This window comes from Sphaeramia orbicularis, unplaced genomic scaffold (genome assembly GCF_902148855.1).
Source record: "Sphaeramia orbicularis unplaced genomic scaffold, fSphaOr1.1, whole genome shotgun sequence".
Classification (NCBI taxonomy): domain Eukaryota; kingdom Metazoa; phylum Chordata; class Actinopteri; order Kurtiformes; family Apogonidae; genus Sphaeramia; species Sphaeramia orbicularis.
The window spans coordinates 12,020-32,264 of record NW_021941470.1 but is presented as its reverse complement, the minus strand read 5'-3'; the positions used below and the strand labels follow the sequence as shown (position 1 = coordinate 32,264).

Below are 20,245 nucleotides of genomic sequence, written 5' to 3'. Positions count from 1 at the left end.
ATGGGATTTTTGTCTCTTTGAAGGGAGCCGTTCAATCAGGAGTCATTCACTGAAAAGAGCCGTTCAAAAGACTGGCTCTTTTATGTTTTTTCCCTTATTTTGAAACACCAGTGTTTTAATGACTAAATAGACTACATGTGATGATTGACATTACATTTTAAAGGTGTTTAATTGGCGTGGCAGTAAACATTATTTGACCATAAAAAAGAATAGTTAATTCAAATGTGTGGGCTAAATCCATGACATTAGACAAATGATGGAATTGGACCAAAAACATCACAGTACATTATGTGGACTAGTCTGTAGGCTAAAAATGAAGAAGAAAATAAAACATTTTCACAGGTGCTCACTCACTCACTCACTCACTCTCAAACTTTTCTCTGGTTTCGACCAGTCTTCCAGTTCCTCCTCCTCCAGTCTCCCAGCTCCGCCTCCTCCAGTCTCCCAGCTCCGCCTCCTCCAGTCTCCCAGCTCCGCCTCCTCCAGTCTTCCAGCTCCACCTCCTCCAGTATGCTCACCTCATGCTTCAAACTGTTGTTTTTTTGCCAACTTCTGTCATGAGAGATGCTCAGTGTGCAAGCACTCTTTTTTTTTTTTTCTGCTGAACATTCTCCTCCTGCCCAATGCCTCCCCAGTGATGCTAAATTGACAGGAAAATCGGACACTCCCTCCTTAAAAAAAACCCCAAAATGAACGGCTCTTTACAAAGACTCAGTTCCCATCGTTCATTTCAAAGTGCCGTTCAAAAGAATTGATTCGTTGGTGAACGTCACATCACTAGTTGCGTCACTAGAGCTGAAAACAGTGTTTCCGCTAATTTCCTGTTGGGTCCCTGTTTCTCTGAGAAGCATTAAATCAGACACATTCAAAAAACACACTGCTCTGAATCCACAAAAAAAGAAACATTGCTCTGAATCCAAAAATAAATAAATAAAAATAAATAAATAAATAAATGATAAAATAAATACAAACACTGCTCTGAATCCACATCTACTTCCTGTTTTATTTTACTACTTCCTCTGAAAATATCTGTGTTCGATCCTTAACTCCTCCAACATCACCAAGGTTATAATTGTCAACGAAAACTAACGAAATGACAAAAACTGAAATTGAAAAAACATTTTCATTAACTGAAATAAATAAAAACTCAAATTAAAAGAAAAAAAACAATAACTAACTGAAACTGTATTGTGAACTTACAAAACTAACTAAACTAACTTGGGGTGGAACAGCTGCTGACAAGTAGCTGTTCCACCCCAAAAAGTTAGGGACAGATTTTCAGGAAATTTTCAGGAAATGTTGATTCTGGAACAAAGAAAGAAAGGATTCAATTTAGGTGGTGATCGGGGGGGGGGGGGTCAGATCTGTCCTGGTGGAGGTCTGCGCTCTCAGGGCTTTTCTACTTCAATATGTGACCGTTTCAGACTCAGGAGACGAAAACAGCTTCAGTTTGAGGAACGAGTGTCTGTGTTTGTACTGAAAAAGACAGTGGGACACCAAGTGTTTGTCACTTCAACTTTATGGAAGTTTTTCACCAGAGATCAAACCAGTTCAACAGTTTCAGACCAAACCAGTCGTACATTTAAAGGTTCACCAGTTTCAGTTTCAGGCTGAAACAAAGGAAACACATTCTACAGATTTCCCCCAAAAATACAAAAGCCCGTTTTTTAACAGATATTTTCTCTTTTTTACATCGAATCTAAAAACAAACAAACAAACAAACAGGAAGTAACAGATGAAGGTCAAACCTACAGCGCAGCGTGTGTCCTTTACCCAGCAGCCACTGCAACACCAAAGGGGCAGAGCTTTACTCAACAGAACATCAGGAGACGCTTATCTGGAAGAATAGCGACCAACGCCCACTGAGCCACCGACCGACGCCCACTGAACCAGCATCTACAAAATGCCACGTCTGTGTAGGGGTGGACCCCCCGGTGGCCTGGCTCACACTGGATCTAGTTTACTGGTTCTAGTTTACAGGTCCAAGCAGCGTCTGAATGGGCCATATGGTTCTGGGTGGTCTGGTGGTTCTGGGTGGTCCTCCAGATCTACTGTCCTGGATGTTTCAGATGGCTCTGATTCACATGGTCAGTCCATCCTCCAGCTGCACAATACTGAGAAGGACCATCAGGTGGACTGAAGAGGGAACATCTAGACCATCTGGAGGACCAGGGAAGGTGAGTCCTGATCTAGACCATGAAGGACAGTGGATCTGGATAACCAGGGTTGGACAGTGGATCTGGAGGACCAGGGTTGGACACTGTGGATCTGGAGGACCAGGGTAGGACAGTCCTGGTCTAGATCCCATCCATAAAATGTGTCCTTTGCTCAGTGCAGATCTGTCAGAGTTCAGACCTTCAACACAAACCAGGTCTGAACCATGTTAACCTGAACAGAACCTGAACCCACACAGAGCAGATGAAGCCCTGTCATGAGACCCAACAAACTGTCATGTGACCTGACGCTATCATCAGTAACAGCCAGATAAATGTTAAAACAGATCCTTATGACCAAATGGGGACACCACAGGGATGTGACTGGGACACCACAGGGACAAAATGGGGACGTAATGGGGACGCCACGGGGACCTAATGGGGACACCACAAGGACGTAGCAGGGACGCGATGGGGACACCACAGGGACGTGATGGGACGTCATGGGGACGTGATGGGGACACCATGGGGACGTGACGAGGACACCACGGGATGCAAAGGCTCCGATGGACACAAGCCCCTTTGATGTGCAGACAAACGGCGTGACGTGCGTTCAGGGCCCTGACGCTGCGTTCAGGGCCATAACGCTGCGTTCAGGGCCATAACGCTGCGTTCAGGGCCACTGTGGCTGTACATGTGCAGTGTTTGTATGAGCAGTTCAGACACAGTCAACTCTGTGTCCACTCTAATGTCCACTCTAATGTCCACTCTAATGTCCACTGTGTGTGTTTACGCATGTGTTCAGTTGTCATGGCAATGGCATCATGACTGACAAGCTGACCCCTCCCCCCAGCATCTGCTCTAAGGCAACAGGGAAACAACAGAAAGAGAGAGAGAGCAGGGGGTGGGCAGAGGGGCGGAGCTTGTCACAGTCCTCCCAGGGGCTGATGGGTACTCAGTGTTTATTTCAGGTCCAGAACCATGTGGGCCGGGTTCTCCAGGTGTGGATCTACTTCAGGTCCAGAACCATGCGGGCCGGGTTCTCCAGGTAGTCCTTCCACAGGTTGGAGAAGCGACACATGGTGGCGCCATCAATGATGCGGTGATCCGCTGACCAGCTGACCGCCATGATGTGGGCTCGGACCACCTGACCGCTGGGATCAAACCGAGGCAACACCTGAGCAAACACAAACCAGGTTAAACCAGGTCAAAGCAGGACAGGGGGTCAGGACAGAGACATGCGGTTCTGTAACCTGTCCTTCACATAATTAAGATCAAATTCAGATCAGATTTCAGTTTGTCATTTCATATAAAAAATTCACAAACCTAACATACTACTCAGCTCTCCGACTATCAGCAGCATTTAGTAAATAGTATAAATTACTAATAAAATAAAAAAAAAATACTGATATAAAACAGAAGTAACAATTCCCCCCTCCCCTAACAATTACCTATAAATAACTAAAACGTTTTATTTTTAAAGTGCACAGCAGTAAAGTGCCAATGGAAAGTGCATTCTGGGCTCAAGTTGAAAGTGTGAGACTTTTGTTGACCAATTTTTCATTTTCTGTCAAACTTCAGTCATATCCTCAGTATCATGAATCTGTTCGTCTGTCTGTCTGTCTGTCATTGTGGTAAATGGAGGTTCTCCCTGCAGCTGCAGCAGCGCGAACCTCCATTTACCACAATGCACTTCCAAACTGTTCACCTTAATGCAACAGATTCAGGTGAGTAATGACAGACACACAAACAGATTCATGATACTGAGGATATGACTGAGGTTTGACAGAGAAAATAAAAAATCGGACCAATGGCCCTGTATCTTACCGGCCAAATTAAAAGCTTTGGGAAATGTATCCAGATGCCATTTACAATTTATCCTATTACAGAAATAGCCCATGTTTTAGTCATATTTCAATCAGATCTGTAAAAAATTCAAATTCCAACTTGATTCCAACTTGGGGAGACGGAGCTCGCATTTCTGACAGAAAAATTGAACAAACTCATTAAGAAAGCAAGCTCCATCACTGGGACTGGACACAGTTCAGCAGGTGGCTGGGGTGAGAATGCTCAGGAAACTGGACTCTATTTTGAAGAACACATCTCACCCACTGCACCATCTTGAGGTGTTCAGAGAGAGCACCTTCAGCCACAGACTGATTCCCCCTCGGTCCAGGACTGAACGCAGTAGAAGGTCCTTCCTGCCTGCTGCCATTAGATTTTTTAATATCGCTGTGCAATAAATTATTGTATGCAGTGCATACTTAGGTGTTTGGGCTATTGTATTATTTACATTGCTTGTATTGTACATATTATATATATATATATGTTTATATATATTTATTTATCTTTTATTCTGTTTACTTCTTCGTTCCATTGTTGGTTGTTTGTGGGATGTTCATCATGATGGGTCAGTGTGTTTTTCTTGTACTGCTGCTGTAGTAACAAAATTTCTTGCAAAGGATCAATAAAGTATCTATCTATCTATCTATCTATCTATCTATCTATGTCATTGATGGTTAGTGATTTATTGTATCAATCGACTTCCTATCTGTTATAATGGGAAAATTTTTCAAAGTTGCACCAAATCCAGAATCAGACCAAAATAATTCAATACCTTGTGTTGACATCATCATACAGAAGCTGTAGACCAAGTTTGGAGTCAATCAGAACTGTAGTTCGGGAGAAGATGATGATTGAAAATTTTTCCCCATAAGACCCCATGTCAAATTTTCCGTAAGTTCCCAGATCCAGAAGAAGATCCTGATCAGCATGTGGACATTATGTTTTGGTCATCTCCCCATCAGAGCTGGACTGTAGAAATTTACACTGGATATCATTTATATTTACTGAGTTATTGCATCAATCCACTTCCTATCTCTTATAATGGGGAAATTTTTCAAAGTGGCACCAAATCCAGAATAAGATCTGGATCCAAATAATTTCACTAACTTTTGTTGACATCATTATAAAGAAGCTGTCTACCAAGTGTGAAGTCAATCGGAATTGTAGTTTTGGAGAAGAAGACGACTGAAATTTTTGTAACGGACGACAGACGATGGATGATGACAGACGCCGCCGACGGACGCCGCATGACAACAATCGCTTATGGCCTGTCAGCCGGTAAGCTAAAAATTGGTCAACAAAAGTCTCCTGCACCTTTAAGCCAGAGTTGATTCTTCTAACATGTCAGGATATTGGGGCAGGGACCAAACGGGTCAGTTCCTGGGGTATGGTGGGCTCAGGGTGGGGCTCCTGCTCACAGGGCTCCAGGCTCCAGGAGGTGGTTCCTCACCGGGTCATTGGGATGGGACCTGCACTAGAGTGGCCTCCCTGTTACCTGACCTCAGCCCATGTGGTTTTGGCCTCTGGGGGTACTGGAAACAGAAGGTGTTTATGCCTGGTCCTTCAACGAACCCTGAATCAATGACGGAGTCAGAGCTGTGTGCAGGACACGGACTGTCCATCGTGTCTTGTTTCACGTGGTAGACAGAACACAGATGTGCGTACATCAGACAGTCGTCAGGTCATCAGCTCTGCCACCGAATCATTTAGTTTTGTCAAGTGTTAAGTTGAATTTTAATTTAAGTGCTAAATTGAGTGTTTATATTATTTAGTTTAAACCAAGAACCATCTTTTTTAGTTTTTAAGGGAAGAGTTCAGTGTAAATATGTAAAACATTATTGTTGATGATCATCTTGATGACAAAAGAGAAAAAAGAAAAAGACAACATGCAGCCAAAAGGAGGCAGAGCTCAGTTTGGTCTTCCAGGAGTTCATCATTTCACATCTGTCTAGAATCGTTCATTTTTGGACCTTACCAACATTTGCACAACTCAGAAATCTGCTTCCTGTTTGATGGAGTTCATGATTCATTTCATGAGTTGAAAATGAAAAGAAACACATAGTCACTTTTTCAAAAGAGTTATTTTGTGTGAGAACACAATGAACACCTTCCAAGGTTATAATAGTTTTGGATTTTTAATTATAGTTTAGTTTTAATTAGTTTTGACCTTTTTTTCTCTTATTCAGTTAGTTTTAATTAGTTTTTAGAGCAGGTTTGTTAGTTTTTATTAGTTATCGTTTTTTTCTGAATGCTTAGTTTTAGTTTAGTTTAGTTTTAGTATTAGTTTGTTATTTCATATATTTTATCTTCCTCATCATCCTATTCAAAGAAATTAGTGAGGCGCGGATATGGGTTACCCTGGACACTTTATTTGGGGGTCGGGTTAGGGGGGCTGATGGACTGAGCAGAGACACAATGTACCGTACAATGTATAAATTCCCTATAGCAGGTTGAGGGGGGGGTGCAATCCATACACAACGTCACTTACGTGAAACAATGCGAAGATGTGCAAAGCATGAGAGGAGATGCACAAAGCAGCCAGCAGTTAAAGCAGATAGAAACATATATAAACCAGATAGAAACATATATAACCAGCTAACCAGCAGTTAAATCAGATAGAAACATATATAAACCAGCTAACCAGCAGTTAAAGCAGATAGGAACATATAAACCAGCTAACCAGCAGTTAAAGCAGATATAAACATATATAAACCAGCTAACCAGCAGTTAAAGCAGACAGAAACGTATATAAACCAGCTAACCAGCAGTTAAAGCAGATAGGAACATATTATAAACCAGCTAACCAGCAGTTAAAGCAGACAGAAACATATATAACCAGCTAACCAGCAGTTAAAGCAGATAGGAACATATTATAAACCAGCTAACCAGCAGTTAAAGCAGACAGAAACATATATAAACCAGCTAACCAGCAGTTAAAGCCGATAGAAACATATATAAACCAGCTAACCAGCAGTTAAAGCCGATAGAAACATATATAAACCAGCTAACCAGCAGTTAAAGCAGACAGGAACATATATAAACCAGCTAACCAGCAGTTAAAGCAGACAGAAACATATATAAACCACTTATAAACATATATAACCCAGTTCATCATCAGTAAACCACACCTTAGCAGATCTCTCATCTCTTAATCATCTCCAGTTCCATTATTAGCCAACTTTGCTTCAGTTCAGTTCAGCTAGCTGTAGCTAGTAACATCAAACGTTTCTTAACATTCTAACAGGTTCCATCCCTCTGTAATTGGAGTAGTTTTCATCCTCCTCTTTTCTCCTCTTCTAAACTGTGCAGTTCAGGCCTTGGAAGGCCTTTTCATGGTGATAAACTCTCCAGTTTTAACCTGGATGCTAGTCCTGTTTGACTCTGTCCTTTAGCTCTGCTCTGTCACTCACGCGCACACACACGGTACGCCAAAAAAAAAAAAAAAAAAACGACCCATGTATCACTACAGTAAACCCCAGACAGGACTGTGCTGCTGTGTCCCAGCTTTAGTCTGTATGTTCCAGGTAGAGTGGGGACCAGAAGACCACTGGAAACCACCAGTGACCAGACATGACAGACTGGGAAGTGTCGTATGGTGTCACCAGCTCAAACTGCTGGAGCGAAATAAATTAATTTCATATCAATCCGACATTGACAAAGATGAAAACGAAGGGAATTGTATCCATAATTTTTATACGTTTTAGTTAGTTTTGTAAGCTCACGATACAGTTTTCAGTTAGTTATCGTTTTTTTCTTTTAATTAGAGTTTTTATTTATTTCAGTTAACGAAAATGTTTTTTTCAATTTTAGTTTTCGTCATTTCGTTCGTTTTCGTTAACGATTATAACCTTGACACCTTCAGACCTGTTCTAACAGATCCACATTAGATCCACTGAAGGAACCTCAGACCTGTTCTACACAGATCCACATTAGTCTGGGACCACTGAAGGGGTTTTCTGTCAGATGGAGGTGAGGAGTTAGAGCTTCATGCCCTGAAAGTGCATTTGGATTGATTCACTATGTTTAAAGTTATCATTGCAGAAAGTCTGATTGTGATTTTTTTATTGGGACATAGCGGTAGATGAGTGAACCTCCAGAGGAACCTGTTCCTTTAACAGGTTCCTCTCCTCACATGTTCATTGTAGAGCCCGACCAATTAAGCGGCCGATTATCGGGCCAATTATAGCGTATCACCAATTAATCAACATCGGCCGATGTGGCCAATATATTAACTTTTTTTGCTGCGCGGAGATTCTGTCGCTCGCTGCTCCTGTGTGTGCTGCCCGGAGAATAAGAGGAACTTTAAAGCGAGTTAGTTTCACTTTCACTCCTGCTCGGACAATGACGCTATCACCCCCCGACACACAACCACATAATCACAGAGCTACACCCCCCCACCCACACACACATCCCCGCCCGTGTGCTCTGACAAGGATGGACTGCTTATCCCCTCCGATCCCCCACCCAGCGAAAATCGTGGACCGCTACCGTGCACTCTGACGAGGATGGACTGCTAAACCCCCCTCACCCCCCGGCACACACCCCCATGTCTGTGCACTTCCCCTCACAGTTTCATTCTGTGGGCACACCTGGGTGTTAATAGCGTAGGGGAGACCGGGGAAAACTGGAACACAGGTCAGTTGTAACTCTTGCTATTGCTCCAATCAGGAACAACTTAGGACTCACCTAATTTACTCTACACATGCTCAGTTTAGTCCTTAGTCCACATAAGAAGTTGTAGTGCCATGAGGCAGACACAGCAAAATTTGTGAGTGAAAACATAATTGTATGGTCAGTCATATTTTTTGCTCTAATTATTTTTGTGATTGCATAGTTTGCATTTGAAAGTTGTGTAAATTATCTGTGAGATAAACAAATATTATGCAACTGTTTATCCACCTGTTCACAATTATCTAATATCAGATTATTATATCCTGTGTAGATCAGTGTTCTTATTTCATACATTGGCCATTATATCAGATATCGGCTTTTTTTAGCCCCCAATATCGGTATCGGCCCCAAAAATCCCATATCGGTTGGGCTCTAGCTCATTGGACCCTTTCTCCTGGACTTTCATCTGTCTGGTGTCATACTGAACCCACCTGGATTTTCCCCAGTGCTCCGATGGCAACCTCTGGAGGCAGGATGACGGGTTTGGCGTACGTCCCTCCGATCTGAAGCACAAACACAGTGGGTTACATCGGTGGGGCGTGGCAGCGGACTGGCACCCTGTGAACGGTGGCGAACTCACCGATCCGATGTTGGACAGCGTAAAGGTTCCACCGCTTAGGTCTGCGGCGCCCAGCTGACCGGCGGCGCCCAGAGTCTGCAGGCGGTTCAACTCCTGAGCAATGTCGAAGACGCTCAACAGCTGAACGTTTTTCACATTAGGAACCAGCAGACCCTGACTGGTGTCCATGGCCACGCCCACGTTATGAGAGGCCTGGAGGACAAACACAAGGTCAGCACCCCCTGCAGAGGATGAACCCTAAAAACACAAGGGCAGCACCCCCTGCAGAGGATGAACCCTAAAAGCACAAGGGCAGCACCCCCTGCAGAGGATGAACCCTAAAAACACAAGGGCAGCGCCCCCTGCAGAGGATGAACCCTAACAGGACCAACAGTAGACTCAAGTGCCCCCCTTTATTTAGGTCAGTTTATGATGTTTGATGATGTTTATAGGTGATGTTCTGGAGCAAAGGATTCTGGGAGCTGAGTCTCTTACCTTATAGGTGATGTTCTGACAGCCTTCGTCCACTGACGCATTGAGGATCGGGAAGTGAAGGAGTCCAAGAGAAGCCGCCTGAACCAATGAGAGAGCAGAATGAAGAGCCAATGAGAGAGCAGAATAAAGAGCCAATGAGAGAGCAGAATGAAGAGCCAATGAGAGAGCAGAATAAAGAGCCAATGAGAGAGCAGAATGAAGAGCCAATGAGAGAGCAGAATGAAGAGCCAATGAGAGAGCAGAATAAAGAGCAAATGAGAGAGCAGAATAAAGAGCCAATGAGAGAGCAGAATAAAGAGCCAATGAGAGCCAATGAGAGAGCAGAATAAAGAGCCAATGAGAGAGCAGAATAAAGAGCCAATGAGAGAGCAGAATAAAGAGCCAATGAGAGAGCAGAATGAAGAGCCAATGAGAGAGCAGAATAAAGAGCCAATGAGAGAGCAGAATGAAGAGCCAATGAGAGAGCAGAATGAAGAGCCAATGAGAGAGCAGAATGAAGGCCAATGAGAGAGCAGAATGAAGAGCCAATGAGAACACAGAATAAAGAGCCAATGAGAGAGCAGAATGAAGAGCATGAAAACACACATGAACACAGACTGAACCTGCTTTAAACCCCAGGTACAGTCCAGACCAGGTCTCTGGAGTCTGGACCAGGCCCCTTTAACTCCGTTTACGGTCCGGATCGGGCCTCTTTAACCCCAGGTACGGTCTGGACCAGGCCCCTTTAACTCCAGGTACGGTCCGGACCGGGCCTCTTTAACCCCAGGTACAGTTCGGACCGGACCTCTAGAGTCCAGACCAGGCCTGGTACACCAGGTCCAGTCCAGACCGGTCCTGGTACACAGGTTGTATCTGAGGTCTGACCTTGATGAAGAAGGGCATGTAGCTCAGTTTGACCCCTCGGCCCTCAGACGTGGACTTCAGGTCTGATCTGAGCTGGACCAGTTGGCTCAGGTCCACCTCATCACAGTAACCGAAGTGTGGGATCTGCAGCGCCGCCGTCATGGTCTTCACCATGGCCCTGTGGAAACCTGAAACAGAACCAGAACCAGGACCAAGGTCAGACCAGGGTCCACACAAGGACCAGGGTCAGACCAGGGTCCACACTGAAGACCTGATCCACAGTCAGACCCGGGTCCAGACTGCAGACCTGGTCCTGGTCCCTGGTGCCGTCTGACCTTTAAGCGGCTCCATCCGGTCCTTCCCGGTGAACACAGGTCTGGGTCCAGTAGGTCCAGCAGGTCCAGGTCTGGACACCATTGCAGCGCTGGTGGGCTGGGAGCAGCAGAGGGGGGAGGGGCAGTGGGCGGAGTCCGGATGTCCTGGAAGGGAGCAGGAGGTAGAATGGCCCCGGTCTGTTTGGACAGGAAGTTGAGGATGTCCTCCTTCAGGATCCGCCCATCTTTACCAGAGCCCACCACCTCAGAGAGCTTAATCTGAAAGGTCAAAGGTCACAGGGAGACAGGTAAAAACACCAGAGACCCACAAGACCACCAGAGACCACCACCTGAGAGAGCTTAATCTGAAAGGTCAGAGGTCAAAGGTCAGAGTTAGAGGGAGGAGACCACCACAGACCAACAGAGACCACCAAGGACCACCACCTCAGAGAGCTTAATCTGAAAGATCAAAGATCACAGTGAGACGGAGCAGACCACCAGAGACCACCACAGACCACCAGAGACCACCACCTCAGAGAGCTTAATCTGAAAGGTCAAAGATCACAGTGAGAGGGAGGAGACCACCAGAGACCACCACCTCAGAGAGCTTAATCTGAAAGGTCAAAGATCACAGTGAGAGGGAGGAGACCACCAGAGACCACCACCTCAGAGAGCTTAATCTGAAAGGTCAAAGGTCAAAGATCACAGTGAGAGGGAGGAGACCACCAGAGACCAACAAAGACCAACAGAGACCACCAAAGACCACTAGAGTCCCCCACCTCGCTGAGCTTAATCTGAAAGGTCAAAGGTCAGGGTAGGGCTGCATGATTTTGGCAAAAAAAAAAAAAAATCCCGATTTTTTCCTCTAAAAACTCGATTTTCGATTTCGATTTTTGGGTAAAACTACAAAAGCCAACAGAAGTCAGCATGTGGTTTTCGTGAGCAGCCCACAATGGAAGGCACTGCTCTGACCTCAAATCTGCGATGGTATCATGTGATGAACCCACAGAAGTTTATTTTTTCTCTTAATTAAATCTTTATTGAATGAAGTAGAGTATACAAACAATGTATACAACAAGAAAATAACATAAGTTTGCCAGGGGGAATACACTATAATACAATGTCCAAATCAGAGCAAATACTTATGTTTTTTTTATAGCCGTTTTGTTTCCAGATTTATCCAACAGCTTTAAATAGCATTCAACATCTTTCAAAAAATAAATATTTGGTTTTGCGTTCCAGAACTTATGTTTGTGAATGAAAAATTTAGCAAGTAAGAGGACTAAATTGATTATTAAAATTTTTTTATTTTTTTATTTTTTTCCCTTTTGGGGTATCTGGGCCCACAGAAGCGATACCAATGTAAGTCAGTGACAGGCATCAGTCATGTGTGCGTGGGTCACGGAATATGAGTGATCCCCATGCGGTTCTATTTAAACTGAGGGATCGTGCGTGGAACAGACTGACCCAGGACACACTGGAGAGATTCTGTCTGTGGAGCTGGTGGATGTGTGTGGGCACAGGGCTGTCTGGGCTCCTCTGCTGAGGCTGCTGACCCCGAGACCCGGACCCGGTTCGGAAGAAGACAGTACAGTACGGATCCGGGACAACGGAAGATGAGTGATCTGCATGCCGTTCTATTTCAGTTGCGGGATCCGTGAAGCCCCGGCTTACATTGCTATAAATACTGCGGGCTCATTAACAAAGTCCGGTCATTACACGGACTTCTGTGACAGACCGCGGTCACTGATAGGAGGAAGAGCCTACGGTAGCCCGCAAGCGTGTGGCCCGGAGGCACACTGCCCGGAGGCACGAGAGAGATGAAATCGATTTTACAATTTCCCTTTTTTAAAAACTGTCTTAATTAAAATATCCGATTTCAATTTAAAATCAATTAATCGTGCAGCCCAAGGTCAGAGTGAGAGGGAGGAGACCACCACAGACCAACAAAGACCACCAGAGACCACCACCTCACTGAGCTTAATCTGAAAGGTCAAAGGTCAGGGTGAGACGGAGGAGACCACCAGAGACCAACAAAGACCACCAGAGACGTAACAGAGACCACCACAGACCACCAGAGACCAACAACGACCACCAGAGACCAACAAAGACCAATAGAGACCACCACTTCACTGAACTCTATCTGAAAGGTCAAAGGTCAGGGTGAGATGGGGAAGACTACCAGAGACCACCACTTAACTGAGCTTAATCTGAAAGGTTAAAGGTCAGGGTGAGATGAGGAAGACTACCAGAGACCACCACAGACCAACAGAGACCACAAAAGACCACCAAAGACCAACAGAGACCACCACCTCACTGAGCTTAATCTGAAAGGTCAAAGGTCAGGGTGAGACAGAGGAGACCACCACAGACTACCGCAGACCAACAGAGACCCACAAGACTAACAGAGACCACCACAGACCAACAGAGACCAACAGAACCCACCACCTCACTGAGCTTAATCTGAAACGCTGAAGGTCAAAAGTCAGGGTGAGACGGAAGAGACCACCAGAGACCCACAAAGACCACTACCTATCAGGAAAGCCAAGTCATCCACCTACCAACTCGACCCCCTGCCAACTGGTCTGGTCAAAGCCTCCATAAACTCCCTCACCCCTCTTATAACTGCCTTTGTTCATTCCTCTCTCACCTCTGGTCTTGTCCCTTCATCTCTCAAATCAGCTTCAGTCACCCCCATCCTCAAAAAAACCTGGTGCCGACCCAAACAACTTCAATAACCTTCGTCCTATCTCCAATCTACCTTTTCTATCGAAAGTACTTGAAAAAACAGTTGCATTTCAGGTCCATGCCCACCTCTCCGACAATAACCTTTATGAACAATTTCAATCTGGTTTTCACCCACTACACAGCACCGAAACGGCTCTATTAAAGATCACAAATGACCTCCTTATGGCTGCTGACTCTGGACTCCTTACAATACTCATTCTTCTTGATTTAGCAGCAGCATTTGACACTATCTCCCACTCCATTCTCATCGACAGACTAGCCTCCATTGGCATCTCAGACACACCTCTCACTGGTTCATCTCTTACCTCTCTGGCCGGACTCAGTTCATTCAATTAAAAACATTCACATCCCACCCATCCCCCCTCTCCCTCTGGTGTTCCCAAGGCTCTGTTCTTGGGCCCCTTTTATTTACCATCTATCTCATCCTCTTGGTCAAATATTCCATAAGTACAATATTCATTTCCATTGTTATGCGGATGACACCCAGCTCTACCTTCCACCAAACCCAGTTCCACCCTTCCACCCACTCACCTCTCTGACTGTCTACAGGAAATCAGAGCCTGGTTCTCCAACAACCTTCCTCAACTTAACAGTAACAAACAGAATTCTTCTTATTGGCACTAAATCCACCCTTTCTAAAATAAACAACTTTTCCATTCATATTGACAATTCCCCAGTTTCTCCCTCCCCCCCAGGTTAAGAGTCTGGGTGTCATCCTTGATAACACACTCTCATTCCAATCTCATATTAATAACATTACCCGTTTAGCCTATTTCCACCTACGCAATATCTCCCGTCTCCGTCCATCCCTCTCCCCTAACAATACTGTAATTCTGATCCATAGCCTGGTCACATCCCGCTAGATTACTGTAACTCCCTTTTATTTGGTTTACCGGACAATCTCTTCATAAACTGCAACTGGTTCAAAACTCTGCCGCACGTATCATCACCAGACACACCATCCATGAGTCACATAACACCTGTCCTGCAACAACTCCACTGCTTCCTTTAAAGTCTCGCATCATAAATAAAATTCTACTTCTTACCTTCAAGGCCATAAACCACCTTGCCCCTCAGTACCTCAGGAATCTCCTCAACATAAACATTCCCACCCGCAGTCTCCGGTCATCTTCATCTGTCCAGCTCACCATCCCACCTGCCCGCTTGACTACCATGGGGTCCAGAGCTTTCAGCCGCTCAGCCCCCGCCTCTGGAATGCCCTCCCAGAGCACATAAAAACTGTGATTCTATTACCACCTTTAAATCCCAGTTAAGACTTATTTATTCAGACAGGCCTACTCTATTCCATAATTTCACTTTTATCTACTGCCATTTTATGTACTTATGTGTTTTATATATGTATAATTGTAATTTTAATTGTGTTTTATTTATTTTTAACAACCTTGTGCGGTGACCTTGAGTGTCCTTGAAAGGCACCTATAAATAAAATGTATTATTATTATTATTATTATTATTATTATAATTATTATTATTATTATTATTACCTCACTGAGCTTAATCTGAAAGGCTGAAGGTCAAAAGTCAGGGTGAGACGGAAGAGACCACCAGAGACCCCCAAGACCACCAGAGACCACTACCTCACTGAGTTTAATCTGAAAGATCAAGGTCAGGGTTAGAGGGAGGAGACCACCAGAGACCCACACAGACCAACAGAGACCACCACCCACTGAGCTTAATCTTAAAGGTCAAAGGTCACAGTGAGACCACTAGAGACACAACAGAGACCACTACAGACCAACAGAGAACCCACAAAGACCACCAGAGACCCACAAAGACTACCAGAGACCACCAGAGACCCACAACGACCACCAGAGACCAACAGTGACCACCACAGACCCACGAAAACCATCAGAGACCAACAAAGACCCACAAAGACCATCAGAGACTAACAGAGACCCACAAAGACCATCAGAAACCAACAAGACCCACAAAGACCATTAGAGACAAGACACAATGAAACAGACCGGGACAGACCTAGACAGGACCAGGACAGACCTGGACAGACCAGGACAGACCTGCACAGACCAGGACAGACCTGCACAGACCAGGACAGACCTGGACAGACCTGCACAGACCAGGACAGACCTGGTCCAGGACAGACTTACGTTGTTCTCCATGGCCAGCCTCCTCACAGCGGGCGTGGCCTGGGTCTTGTGTCCTTTGATCTCCTGGTGGGTGTGCTCTTCTCGGGCCATGGCTGGAGTCTCCACCACGTCCTCCCTCCTGGATCAGCTCTGGAGGACAGGGACAGTCAGACCACAAGACCCGGAACCACCACAGACCTGGACCTGGACCCGGACCCAGCCCCAGCCCTCACCTGCGCTGGCCTCGGTCTCTATGTCCACCAGTGGTTTTCCCACCAGTGCCGTGGCGTCCACGTCGTAGTACAGTTTTCGGATGACGCCATCGTATCGGCTGGTGATGGTGACAGATGCCTTATCGCTCTGAACCTCACAGATACTGTCGAACTGGGACACCTTATCCCCCTCCTTCACATACCTGCACAAACACAGACCAGGGACATGTGGACCCACAGACCAGGGACACGTGGACCCACAGGCCAGGGACACATGGATCCACAGAAGTGGAGACATCCTCAGGTCCTTCAGACATGATGAACCCACCGGGACCTTCATCAGACAGACTCTTTGGTTGTGGTCTTTTACAGAGGTTTGGTCTGGCGTTCTGTTTTGACTCTCATTGTGTTTCAGTATATTTTTGTCTCTTGTCTAAGGGATAGGAATCGAGAACCGGTTCTTTTTGAGAACCAGGTCCCAGTAGCTTGATTCCTTAGAATCATTTGTCTGCCTGTTTAACAACTCTGCTTATCGAGTCCGCGTTCGTTGTGCATGCACAATGACGTCACACGTACGCTGCATTGTTTTGGTCAGAACGTAGCCAACATGGCGTTGAGGCCAGAAATGGTCTAAAAGATGACACAGGTCCACTTACTTGGAACACTTGAAAAGCTTCCATGTCTTCAAAGGGTAGAATCCCTCCAATATCCTCAACATTTGTCCACAGCAAGTAAATCATTTACAGCACAGGTGTCAAACATGCGGCCCGCCAAAGGGTCCAGTCTGGCCCCGGGATGAATTTGTGAAATGCAACAATTAGACTAAGACATTAACAATCCTTTTAGTTCAGGTTCCACATTCAGACCAATTCAGTCTCAAGTGGGAAGGACCAGTCAAATACTATCATAATAACATATAAATAATGACAACTCCAAATGTTTCTCTTTGTAAATGTAACTATTTTCACGTATTTACACTAAAACAAAGTATAATTTTGCAAAAATGTGAATAAATTGAAATGTCTTAAGAGAAGTAAGTACAATTTTAACATATTCTGCTGTTACTAAATGTTTTGTGTATCTGTAGATCCACTGTGATCTGTAAGTTATAATGTACATGTGTAAATGATAAACTGAGGCATAATGGTTAAAATTACACTTATTTTTTTTTCAGTTTGGTCCTGTTATTCACATCTTTTGAAAGGACAGTTTGTAGATGTAAACCTTTTATATTGTAAATTTATTTTTTTTCGCTCTAAAATATAGAGGAAAAGTTTGGGGTTGACATTATTTATATATTATTTGTTATTATTTTACTGGTTTGGCCCACTTCAGATCAAATTAAGCTGAATGTGGCCCCTGAACTAAAATGAGTTTGACACCCCTGATTTACAGGAATGTCACGTATTGAGAAACTATTTAGCGGCACTTGTGAATGTAGTGGCAGAGTGAACGCCGGGCCGGTTCCGGTGCGGGCAAACAAATATCGTCAGTCCTCAAATACAAGTTTCCGAAGGTAAGAAGGGAAATGAAATGAGGTGCACAACAATGGGAGACAAGCCGAGCCAAGTCAAACTGGTTCCACATAGTAGAAATGCTGGCAATAGATGAATTAGTAAAGCGTCTTGAGTTTCACTTTCACTGTAGCCCCCCCCCCAGACCGGGTTCCAGCATCGTCTGTTATTATTATTTGTACATACTGTGTATATTATATTTTTCTGTGCAGAGATGGAAATACAAAAAGACAGTTTATGCAAACACACTCGTTTGTACTCTTTTATTCCCTCACCCAATGAGCAATTGATAAGAGAATCAATAAGGAATCAGATTGTTAAGAAAAATCGATACTGGAATCAGAATCATTAAATTCTTAACGATTCCCATCCCTACTTGTCTTTGATGAACCCTAAACAGATCCAGGTGGATTCTGGAACTGTGTCCAGCTCACATGTACATACCACTCCTTCACCTCTCACATGTACGCATCACTCCTTCACCTTTCACATGTACATACCACTCCTTCACCTCTCACATGTACATACCACTCCTTCACCTCTCACATGTACATACCACTCCTTCACCTTTCACATGTACATACCACTCCTTCACCTCTCACATGTACGCATCACTCCTTCACCTTTCACATGTACATACCACTCCTTCACCTCTCACATGCACATACCACTCCTTCATTTCACATGTACATACCACTCCTTCACCTTTCACATGTACGTACCACTCCTTCACCTCTCACATGTACGCACCATCCTTCACCTTTCACATGTACATACCACTCCTTCACCTTTCACATGTACATACCACTCCTTCACCTCTCACATGTACGCACCATTCCTTCACCTTTCACATGTACATACCACTACTTCACCTTTCACATGTACATACAACTCCTTCACCTCTCACATGTACGCATCACTCCTTCACCTTTCACATGTACATACCACTCCTTCACCTCTCACATGTACATACCACTCCTTCACCTTTCACATGTACATACCACTCCTTCACCTCTCACATGACAGCACCACTCCTCACCTCTCACATGTACGCACCACTCATTCACCTCTCACATGTACCAACACTCCTTCACCTTTCACATGTACATACCACTCCTTCACCTTTCACCATGTACTACACTCCTTCACCTTTCACATGTACGTACCACTCCTTCACCATCCCCTCTCACATGTCTCGCACCACTCCTTCACCTCTCACATGTACGCACCACTCCTTCACCTCTCACATGTTCGCCCACCTCCTCACCTCTCACATGTAGCAACACTCCTTCACCTTTCACATGTACATACCACTCCTTCACCTTTCACATGTACATACCACTCCTTCACCTTTCACATGTACGTACCACTCCTTCACCATCACCTCTCACATGTTCGCACACACTCCTCACCTCTCACATGTACGACACCACTCCTCACCTCTCACATGTACGCCACCACTCCTTCACCTTTTCACATGTACATACCACTCCTTTCACCTTTCACATGTACATACCACTCCTTCACCTCTCACATGTACGCAACACTCCTTCACCTTCTACATGTACATACCACTCCTCTCAGTTGTACGTACCACTCCTTCACTGTCACCTCCATGATTCCCTCTCCGATGTCGGACAGTTTTGAACTGGACGATGGGTCCATGGTTGCTGTGGGGACAACACACCGATGACACGTCAACACCGCCAATCACTGCAGTTGTGACCTCTGACCCCACCCCCATCACCCGACACCTGAACGTGACACCAAAAACCAGGAGGCGAACCCAGACCTCTGGCTGGTTTGCCATGGAAACCGTTCTCTTTCAGGTGTACTGTCTGTGATACAGTGTGAAGGATTCAGAACCAGAACTGGACCCATCAGGCCTGAACTGGACCCACCAGGTCCTGAACTGAGCTGAGATAAGATTGTGGTTAAAGTAAAGCTGGATGAAGGTTGAGGGTCAGGGGTCTGGTCCTGTTCTGGTCTGGTCCTGGTTTGGTTCTGGTCCTGATCTGGTCTGGTATCTAGTCCCTGGTCTGGTCTGGTCCGGTCCTGTTCTGGTTCTGGGTATCTGGTCCTGGTCTGATCTTACCTGTGCAGGTGTACAGTGTTCTGTATCCAATTGTCTGCAGATATTTCGTCCATAATGTGACGGTGAGTCGTGGAACGGTTCTGTCTGATCTGAGGTTCTGGACCCGGAAACATCTGTGATGGTACTGATGAGTTAGCTTAAAGACACAAGCAACAGCCAATCAGAACCCACAGAGGACCACACAAGCATCAGCCAATCAGAGCCCAGAGTTCACAGAGGTTGGTATTTCCAAACTGTAGATGCTGACAAACCAAAGCCCCGCCTCTTTGTGTTTGGTCATGTGACCCAGTGGCTGGACCACATTCCAGACTGAACACACTGAACTCTCAGACATCAGGTCCTGGAAACAAGCTGTCAGTTTGTGTCAGAAATCCTCAGTTTGTGTCAGAAATCCTCAGTTTGAAACCTGAGGCAGATGAAACTGAGTAAACCCAGAGAACAGAAGTTGACTGTCTGACTCTTTCTTTCCTTGTTATTCTTTTCTCTGTTTTCTGGATTCCAGTGGTCCTCAAACTGACAACATATTTCATCATTTACTGTCATCATTTATTCTATAAGTTGTTTTTTTGAATTAAAATTTGAATTGTGAAATATCCAGCCCTATGTAACAGAACAAACACAGGCTGTCTGTTCAGACAATAAGATCAGACAGAAGAATAATAAACACCACCCAACTGTAGAAGTCCTTTTT

General features: G+C 44.9%; 1 protein-coding gene across 1 annotated transcript; it reads right to left on the bottom strand.

The window, feature by feature from the left end:
* Positions 1 to 1,501: 1,501 nt before the first annotated feature.
* Positions 1,502 to 19,587, bottom strand: LOC115415924 (lipoamide acyltransferase component of branched-chain alpha-keto acid dehydrogenase complex, mitochondrial-like). Its single transcript, XM_030129603.1, is given in 12 exon segments — positions 1,502 to 3,330; positions 9,101 to 9,172; positions 9,250 to 9,441; positions 9,724 to 9,801; positions 10,588 to 10,754; positions 10,902 to 11,016; positions 11,019 to 11,159; positions 15,755 to 15,868; positions 15,870 to 15,883; positions 15,967 to 16,148; positions 19,054 to 19,129; positions 19,555 to 19,587. Coding segments are annotated over 11 exon segments (1,314 nt in total). The 5' UTR covers positions 19,125 to 19,129; positions 19,555 to 19,587; the 3' UTR covers positions 1,502 to 3,162.
* Between the last annotated feature and the right edge of the window lie 658 nt (positions 19,588 to 20,245).